Source organism: Rhincodon typus, chromosome 16 (assembly GCF_021869965.1).
Source record: "Rhincodon typus isolate 14 chromosome 16, sRhiTyp1.1, whole genome shotgun sequence".
Lineage (NCBI taxonomy): Eukaryota > Metazoa > Chordata > Chondrichthyes > Orectolobiformes > Rhincodontidae > Rhincodon > Rhincodon typus.
The window spans coordinates 22,629,684-22,640,061 of record NC_063347.1 but is presented as its reverse complement, the minus strand read 5'-3'; the positions used below and the strand labels follow the sequence as shown (position 1 = coordinate 22,640,061).

General features: G+C 40.1%; 1 protein-coding gene across 1 annotated transcript in view; it reads right to left on the bottom strand.

The window, feature by feature from the left end:
* cfap92 (cilia and flagella associated protein 92 (putative)) overlaps positions 1–10,378 on the bottom strand; it is a 59,597-nt gene that overhangs the window by 11,155 nt on the left and 38,064 nt on the right. The window contains exons 10-14 of the mRNA XM_048606717.1: positions 7,963–7,972; positions 7,356–7,457; positions 6,709–6,815; positions 3,415–3,515; positions 2,714–2,831 (exon numbers count right to left, since the gene is read on the bottom strand). Coding sequence (XP_048462674.1) covers positions 2,714–2,831; positions 3,415–3,515; positions 6,709–6,815; positions 7,356–7,457; positions 7,963–7,972 — 438 coding nt within the window. The remainder of the gene's footprint in view (positions 1–2,713; positions 2,832–3,414; positions 3,516–6,708; positions 6,816–7,355; positions 7,458–7,962; positions 7,973–10,378) is intronic.

Below are 10,378 nucleotides of genomic sequence, written 5' to 3'. Positions count from 1 at the left end.
TCTAGGCTATTATCTTGTTATATTTGAAGGGGGTTTGGTCTGGTCCACAACAACGTGAAAGGGTAGCAACTCTTTTTTTTAAAAAGACAAATAGCTGTGCACAATAAATGCCAGTGATGTCAAGGTCCAAACAACAAATTGAGTTAAATAAGATTTACTATAAATACCTGTACCATTTCTCTCAACCTATTCTGGAAGGAACACAGCATGCATCTCAAATGCAAAATTTAAAACTTCCATGAAACAAAATACATGAATTTTGTAACTAGTCATTTCATGATATGGTAAAAAGCCAATGGACCAGGACATGCCAATCATACACCAAAATCTTATTCTAACTTCATCAGCCTAGTCTTCGTTGTTGGGTCATGACGGTTAGGGTCAATATTTAAGTTGGAGGGTATCTTCCGAGTGTTTTTGCAGTAAATGCTGGCAAATACACTTATGACAACCAATTTTCAACACTGGTTGATGACAAAATCAGCTTAGTTATGAATCTCATAGTAAACAGTCCACTGAATTAAGTACAAGCTCACAAACTATTGGATATGCATTAATATATTGGCCCTTTAGAGATTGAATAAGGAAGTGCTACTAAAATATATCATAAGCAGAAGTGAGGATGAGAGTAATGATGAGTGGGAGTGAGACAGCACGGAAAGCACTTGCAATATTGAATATTATATCTATGTTAAGGGATAAAAATATTATAAGTATCCAATGAATACAAGTTCAGATGTTATGTTCTAGTGCAAGTGGTGGCAATTTTAAGTTGTCCTAAAGACAAGTCAAACCAGATTCGAAACATTAACCCAGTTCCTGTCTTCACAGATGCTGCCAGACCTGCTGAGTTTCTTCTTCATCATTTATTTATGGGACATGGGTGTCACTGGCTGGCCATCACTTATTGTCTGCCCCTAACTGTCTTTGAGAAGGGGGTGCTGAGCTGCCTTCTTTAACCGCTGCAGTATATGGACTATTGGTAGACCCGCAATGCTGTTAGGGAGGGATTTGGGGGATTTTGACCCAGTGACAGTGATGGAACAGTGATGTATTTCCAAGTCAGGATGGTGAATAGCTTGAAGGGGAACTTGCAAGTGGTGGTGTTCAGATGTATCTGCTGCCCTTGTCTTTCCAGATGGAAGTGGTCTTGAGTTTGCAAGGTGCTATCTAAGGATCTTTGGCGAGTTTCTGCATCTTGTAGGTAGTATATATTGCTGCTGAATGTCAGAAGCAGATACTTGTGGATGTGGTGCCAAGCAAGTGAGCTGCTTTGTCGTGGATTGTATCAAGCTCGATTATTGTTGGGTCTGCACTCATCTAAGTAAGTGGGGACTATTCCAACACAGCTTTGGGGAGTCAGGAAATGAGGTACTCACTGCAGGAATTTCCAGCATTCTCTGTGGTTGTAACAATTTTAAAACTGTGAGGCTATGCACCTGATAAATGGCGAATAAAGGGAGTTCTGAGAAAGGACTTATAATTCATATTTAAGTGTTATTATTGCAAGCTGGAATCTAATGAGACAGATGCTGATACACATAGAAAGTTCTGTTAAAGGAGGCTTTTGGATATCAGCTAGAATAACAAAATGATGAATAGAATGGCAAAGGTTATGTGTTTCAAATGTTGATAGAGAGCATTTTAATAACCACATGGTGATCACTGCTTGCACCCGAGCTGTGAAACTAAATAGTCAGTCAACATAGAACAACAGTCAATAATGCAGCGCAGAAAAATCCACTGGGTGGATTTTTCAAAGTGCCCAATCAATCCCACTTGTTATTTCCACACATCCTTATGAACAGTTTCCCTTCATGCATTCAGCCAACTTTTGAAAGGTATTACTGAATCAGCCTCTATCATCCTTTCAGCCACTGCATTCTGGATTACTACAACTCACCGTGAGAAACTGTTCTCCCTGACATTGCCACTGATATTTTTGTCAATTTTAGAACGTTAAAACAGAAATGTGGGGTCTATTCCCAGGCATAGTTCATTAGAAGACAGGCAGACTGCGAAAGGTGGCAGAAACATACTGTGGCAAGCCTGTGCGGTATTGATCACAGGCTGGCTGTGACAAGTGAGGCAATATAAAATCATTCAATAATTATAATACTCCTCCCTCTATAAAGCAATAAAGTGCAATTTTTCTTTTGCCTTGAAATTGACAAGGAGATATAAAATCCCATGCAAAAATGTCTTTCAGCTTAATTACAAGGCAAGCCATGCAGCAGGTTGAGTTGCACATTGTAACAGCACAAAACTTCGCACATGCTTTAGAGAGAACCTGAATCATACTGTTGTAACAACGATTTTGTAGATTTAACATAACTCAGAATTTCTGCATTCCCTGCTTTTAAATTGCCATTTTTGCCTTGTGGTGAACAACTGGCCTTTAGGTATGCTGTCTAAATACTTATTCAAGTAGCATTTAAGTGATTTGATGAGTATATCAGACTAAATGACTGCATTTAAACAATTAAAAAGTAAAAAGCTAAACTTTTCAGCTTATCAAGACAGATACTGATGGAAAAATGACCAAAATTAACTGCAGGCTACCAGAAGTACACAAAGCTAATTACTATAACCATATGTATCTCAGAACAGGCTTTCAAACTTGCATCTCTCTACCCCAAAGGGTCCACAAGATCATCCCAGGGGCTTACCAAGGTCATTAGATTTCAGAATATTTCTGCTATTCTTGACATACGAACACTTGGCTGCGAAGTTTTGTCTTTGAGACGGCAGCATTTCTAGTTCCTGAGTCTGCACCACAGTGGTATCTGATGTAACTTTTAAGACAACTAATTGGTGACAAGTAGGATTCCCTAAATGCATTCAAGACAAACAAGAATGCTGGACTGGATCCCTAAACCAATAAGATATTCTCCAGCACTGAAAAATCAGTGGGTCCACTCTCAGCCGAGGTGTATATTTTTAAAAAATTCAAGGACGGAAGAGGTCAAACATATCGTGTTCCAACCAACCAATCAGTCATAATGCTTTCAAGCACAGCAATGAAACTGATAAATCAGCTCTGACCAGCTGGTTGAAGAAGCATACCACAATACCAGTATCAACATGCATTGTTATCTCTCTTGCACAAACCTATAACACATATACCTTATGCTGCTGTAACAATACAGTGAAATAAAGTCCAATAAATACTCCTATTCACACTATTACTTGTTATATGTACATTTTATGGCCTGGAATCACAATGTGCATATTAAAAGGCAGTGGCACATCTTGGTGGCAACAATTCAATTTTTCACAGTTCATTTAGCAGAATACTTCAAAATGTTACTTACTTTGCAATATACAGACCACATATCTTAAAAGACTAAAAAAAATTAGAGAAAATGAATCATACACCTTTATTGGTTGATTGATCCAAAGTTCCCTTCTTACCTTCCTGGTTCTGTGAGACAAAAAGCTGCAACATGTTCTCCAGTTGCTAGTTTAGGCAGATATTTGGCTTTTTGTTCATCAGTGCCAACAATTAGAATTCCCTAAATATATGCAAAAATAAACAAAGATCAATTTCTGCTATATTTGATAACTGAAATTACATATACGCAGAGACTATCTAGATCACTTATATAACGGCATACAGCTGTAGTCTCTATCACAGTGATATCATCTTTTTGATAATAAATATATGTCCAAAATAGATCACAGCAGCTATGAGGACAGATTGGACAAACTTGATTTGTTTTCACTTGAATGTCAAAGAATGAGGGGGAGATCTGATAGAAATTTACAAACTTAAGACAAACATGGATAGAATGGACAGTGAAGAGTCTTTTTTCAGGGTAGAAGTGTCAATTACTAGAGAACATAATTTTAAGGTAAGAGGGGATAAGTTTAAAAGAAATGAGGAAGGTGGCAAGTGCCTAGAACGCACTGAGGAAGTGGTGGAGGCGGTTACAATATAAACATTTAAGGGGCACCTAGACAGATATATGAATAGGCAGGGAACAGAGGGATACAGACAGTGTAGAAGCAAAACGTTTTTAAGTTTAGAAAGCCATGTGTCAGTGCAGTGTTCGTGGGCCAATGGATTTGTTCCTGTGTTTTATTGTTCTTTATTCAGAACAGTACAAAGACACTAAAACCAGCAAATAGTAACCAAGAGATAACCAATAAGAGATTCTCCAGCACTGAAAAATCAGTGGCTCCACTCTCAGCCGAGGTGTATATTTAAAAAAAACATTCAAGGACAGAAGAGATCAAGCACATTGTGTTCCAACCAATCAGTCATAATGCTTTCAAGCACAGCAATGAAGATGTAGAGCTGGATGAACACAGCAGGCCAAGCAGCATCAGAGGAGCAGGAAGGCTGACGTTTCGGGTCTGGACCCTTTCTTCAGAAATGGGGGAGGGGAAGGGGATTCTCAAATAAACAGCGAGAGAGGGGGAGGCAGATGGAAGATGGATAAAGGAGCAGATAGGTGGAGAGGAGACGGACAAGTCAAGGAGGCAGGGATGGAACCAGTAAAGGTGAGTGTGGGGATTGGTCAGTCCAGGGAAGATGGACAGGTCAAGGAGGCGGGGATGAGGCTGGTAGGTAGGAGGTGGGGATGGGTGTTGAGGTGGAAGGAGTGGATAGGTGGGAGAAAGGACGGACAGATTAGGGAAGTGGGGACGAGCTGGCTTGGTTTTGGGATGCGGTAGGGGGAGAGGAGACTTTGAAGCTTGTGAAGCCCACATTGATACCATTGGGCTGCAGGGTATCCAAGCGAAATATGAGGGGCTGTTCCTGCAACCTTTGGGTGGCATCGTTGTGGCACTGGAGGAGGCCCAGGATGCACATGTCGTCCAAGGAATGGAAGGGGGAGTTGAAGTGGTTCGCAACTGGGAGGTGCAGTCGTTTGTCGTGAACCGAGCGTAGGTGTTCCACAAAGCGGTCACCAAGCCTCCGCTTGGTTTCCCCGATGTAGAGGAGGCCACATCGGAAACAGCGGATACAGTATACCACATTAGCAGATGTGCAGGTGAACATCTGTTTTATGTGGAAGGTTTTCTTGGGGCCTGGGATGGGGGTGAGGGGGGAGGTGTAAGGGCAGGTGTAGCAATAGTAACCAAAACAACAGTTGAGCCTCTAGGGTTCAAGCTCCTTCAGCCTATTCCCTGAAGCTGCACATTTCATTCATGACCTAGAATCCGTGACCATTGAAAGAAAATTGTATATTTGGCAGATTTCATACCATTCTACTCCCTTCCACTGTCTTCATTTCAGGTATAATTTCAAACTATTTATTTCCAATAAGCAATCTTTGTCCCCCATTATCCAGAACCATAATATGTTACACTGCAGAGAAAAGCCATTCATCCCCATGAGCTCAAACGAGTGTTTTCACCATGAGCCAGTCAAAAAAAACATGCTCACCATCCACAACTTAAATGTCCTGCTTTTCAGTTATAACTCCTTCCATTTTTGTTTTCTCTAGACTTCTCCAAAAATGACTTTGTACCTTCTCCTGTATTTGGGCATGTTGCAGTTATAATCTTGTCTGCCACTCCATTTCTCGATAGAGCAACTACCCAAAACCATACTCCTCTTTCTGCTTTGCTTTCTATCTAATGTCTCCTATATTATCTTCACTTTCTATCTCTTCTAACCAAATAGAAGAACCCTCCATATCCTGATGGAGAATTCTCCATCATTTAAATGGTAGTCAAGGAGTCAAGATGGTTCAAAGAAACCTTAACCTATGAAGCTAATTCAGTTACAGATAGAAGTTAGCAACAAATAATAAGTTTCATAGAAAACACCACAGAAAGAAAATAATGGAACATCATAAATTTGCATAATCAATGTTTGCATTGGAAGATTAAATTTGGACTTCACTAGGAATGTCCTTTTCAAAAAATGCTGGATAATGCCAGAACATAGCTCCTGAGAGAAAGCAGGCTGTCAAGAATCCAGGATAGGTCAGGAAAAATTGGAGTCACGGCAAGTGGTAAGACATCGTTCCCCTGCATTACAGGAGCATATAGTAAGATGCCAATTGTATATATTGAGCACCACACCAAACTGATATCTGCTAATTCCACTTTTGGTACCATAGGAATAAACCAAGTTATGTTTATTAAGCAATACCAAGCTAGGAGTTCAAATACTGAGTCACAGGGTTACAGAGTCATACAGCAGGGAAACAGACCCTTCAGTCCAATTAGTCCATGCCAAACATAATCCCAAACTAAACTAGTCCCACCTGCCTGATCCTCACCCACATCCCTCCAAACCTTGCCTAATCATGTATTTATCAAAATGTATTTTAAATGGTATAATTGTACCCACATCCACCACTTGCTCAGGAAAGTCATTCCACATGCTAACCATCTGCCGTGTAAAAAATTTGCCCCTCATGTTTTTTAAAATCTCTCTCTTCTCAAAAATGCGCCCCCTAGTTTTGAAATGCCCCATCCTAAAGAAAAGACATCTGGCTGAAAGAAGCCACATAACTGTGTGGAGAAACTGATTAAAACTTACCTACATTTCTTCAAATTTCAACATTATACATTAATTCAACATCCACAAAAATTGTCACCAAGTTGAAACCAATGTCCACAACACCACAACTACTTTAATTTAGAAGATTTTCTTGAACAGAAGGAGACAGCGACTGGTCTTTTCTTCAATTCAAATCAACAGTTTACAACGTACTTGGAGAAAGATATTACAAATATCTCAAATACCTTCAGTCCAATAGATTGATGAGCCGCTAGCGTAACAGCTATTGACCCATCTAAAGAAGTGATCTCACCAATTCGTGCATACATGGTGTTTGATAGACCAAGGCCACCTGAAGAGAACACCCATCAACAGATTAATACAATTACTGTATTTTGATGCCAACACTCAAACAAAATAAGTAGTCACAAGAACTATTGTATGTTATGCACAGTTATTTTCAATGCCTTGATTTTTTTCTTTATTCATTAACGGGATGAGGGCGTTGCTGGCTAGGCAGCATTTATTGCCCACCTGTAATTACCCGGAGGGCAGTTAAGAGTCGACCACATTGCTGTGGATCCGGAGTCACATCTAGACAGACCAGGTAAGGACAGCAGTTTCCTTCCCTAAAGGACATTAGTGAACCAGATGGGTTTTTCCAACAATTGACAATGGATTCATGGCTATCATTAGATTCTTAATTCCAGATATTTTACTGAATTCAAATTCCACCATCTGCCATGGCAGGATTTGAACCCAGGTCCCCAGATTCAAACGTTATCTGGGAATCTGGATTAACAGTTCAGCGATAATACCACTAGGCCATTACCTCCCCTTACATACAAGGTTTGACATCAATGATTTTATCCTGCAGTATTTACACACTCACCATACTCTACAGGAACCTGTTGTCCAAACAGACCCAGCTCTTTGAGTCCTTTCATGGTTTCTGGTGGAATTCTTGCATGTATATCAATGTTTTTTGAATCAACTAAAAAGAAAAACATTAACTCAAGACATGTATCTGAACATTCTTTTAACAAATATAACGTGCGTGGCCCTGTTTGTTAATCAACTTTACCTCAAAATGAAAAGGTAAGCAGTTTTTCTGTTCTGATGCATTGGGGTCTTGCTGATATTGGCATAATCCGCACAAAAGATCAAAGAATTGTATGTACAAATTAGATCTAGTGCACACAAAATTTCCACAATTTTTGCATCAGTTCATAAAAACTGAAATCATGCTAAAAGCAGACACCAGCCCTAAGAGGAATCAACCCTCACTGGGAGTTACCACTAATTTCATTTGTTTGCTGGCCTTCAAGGAAGCATTTAAAACTTCTGGGTGCAAAGGCATTCATTTTTTACAAGCATTTTCATGCAATTTTGCTTCTTATTTATTAAAAAACTGATTCCTGTACCCAAATATAATCAGCAAATAGCTCTGAATATATTTTTGAAAACAATTTTCAGTAATTTAAAACCAAATTACTTACAGATGATAGACTGACAAATGAAAAGTTCTCATTTTTAAGTATATTAATCATATCAAACCACATTATCATTCTTCAACAGATTAAGGTATATACTGTAATACAAGATTTTTATAAGAAGTAGTTGCATTTTAAAAATGCCTATCGTGATTTGAACTTGAAAAACCAGGTGCTTCTTGAACTAATGCAATTTGCAACCTGGGCAGTATTTGCATTCAAACATAAGTCTACATTCACATCTCAAATCAGATCTACACAAACATCAATATTGCCAGTTTCTCATCAGTTTTATGGATTAACCCCTTAACAATGAGGAAGAAAAGCACTGTGGACAGTAAAAAGGTAACATCAAAGGAGCTAGTGTACCAGATGTCATTGTTCATATGAAATAAACCTGTTTTCTCCCATTTTTGCTGAGATGGGAGATAGGACTGCATGACCTTACTGCTGACTGCAGTTAATCATCATGTTCCAGCAGTTCTAACCTTCATTTCTACATTCCCTAGTTTTTAAGAAATACTGTTTTAACTTGTAATAACAGGCATCATTAGAACGTTTATATCATCAGCATTCTAATGAAATTCCTTTTTGGATATTGTCCACTATCTGGCAATGCAGATCGCCATGACTACACATATGAAGTAGATGGTTTTACCTCTACAGCATGAACCTGAACATCACTCAGAACAACAGAAGTGGATTAACGGTGTAAAGAATTATTACTATCTTACTTGAGGGGACACAAACTTATTATCCCTGAGCTAAAACAAGTAACTTTTTATAAAGCAGAAATCAATAAAAAGTACCAAAAAATAGTTAGCTCCTTAAAGTTAACCAAATTTAAAGTTATGACGAGGGTAATTCAAATATGGCTTCCAAAAGGGGTCCATATCATTATCTGAAGATTAAATGCTTGCAAGGTTGCAGGCAACAGTCCAAGGCACTGATGTGCTCTTCTTTCGAGCTCGAACAGGCATGCAGGTTGAATTGCCTCCTTGTGTGCTATAACCATGCCTTGACTCTACTTTCTAATGCCTGGATGATTATTTTCATTGCAAAATTAAATTTTCTCTGTAATTACACAAATTTTAGTCATCAATACTTTTCTCGTCTCATTATTTGATGTTCAACTACTTAAGCCAGCTTCATCATTAGAATGCCTCTGGCTCAAAAGGAAAAATAGATATATTTAGTATATCCTGACTTTGTCCAGTTTAAAGCCCCATTCCACTTCTGCGCACATACATACAATAATGCATTGTCCTCTTTGCATAAATGATCACACTGGTTACATTCTAAATTCCAAAATGTAATTGTCAAGCAAAGGAATCCTAACAGTGTCAGTGTCACTTTAATTAAGGTAGAAGATTACAGGATCAATTACCTAATCCATTTTGGACGCAATGCATAACTGAAAGTGGCGATTTGCCATATTATGCCTGTGCGAACTCTTAGTGGGTGCCAATTGGTTCCACTCTCCTGATCTTTCTCCATTTCCATGCAATTATTTCCCCCAAGAATTTGGCCAATTCCCTTTCAAAAGTCACTACTCAATCTGTCTACAGCACCCTCCAAGGTAGACTATTGCAGATCTTTTACTGGTCCACTCAGAGGATATGGACTTCACTGGCTGGGCAAAAAAGTGCCCTCAAAAAAGTAGTGGAATTCATTTAGAGATAGTAAGAACTACCGATGCTGGAGTCTGAGTTAACACAGTGTGGAGCTGGAGGAACGCAGCAGGCCAGGCAGCATCAGAGGAGCAGGAAAGCTGACATTTCGGGTCGGGACCCTTCTTGTAAAAGGGGGGAGGGGAAGGGGGCTCTGAAATAAATACTGGGGGGGGGTTGGTGATAGCAGGTAGATAGTGGAGTGGGTAGGTGGGAGAGAAGATGGACAGGTCAAGGAGGCGGGGATGAAGCTAGTAAAGGTGAGTGTAGCTAGGTGGCGGTGGAGATTGGTCAGTGACATGGGAGGAGCAGATATGTGGGAGAAGACGGACAGGTCAATGAGGCAGGGATGGGGGGAGCTGGTCTTGGGATGAGGTTGGGGGTGGGAAGATTTTGAAGCTAGTGAAGTCCACATTGAGACCATTGGGTTGAAGACTTCCAAGGCGGAATATGAGGTGCTGCTGCTCCAGTTTCCAGGTGGCATCGTTGTGACACTGGAGGAGGCCCAGGATGGACATGTCGTCCAGGGAGTGGGAGGGGGAGTTGAAGTGGTTCAGGACTGGGACGTGTTGTCATTTGTCGCAAACCAAGCATAGGTGTTCGACAAAGCGGACTCCGAGTCTCCGCTTGGTCTCACCGATGTAGAGGAGGCCACATTGGGAACAGGGGATACAATAGACCACATCAGCGCATGTGCAGGTGAACATCTGTCTGATGTGGAAGGTTTGTTTGGAGCCTGTGGGGGGGGGGGG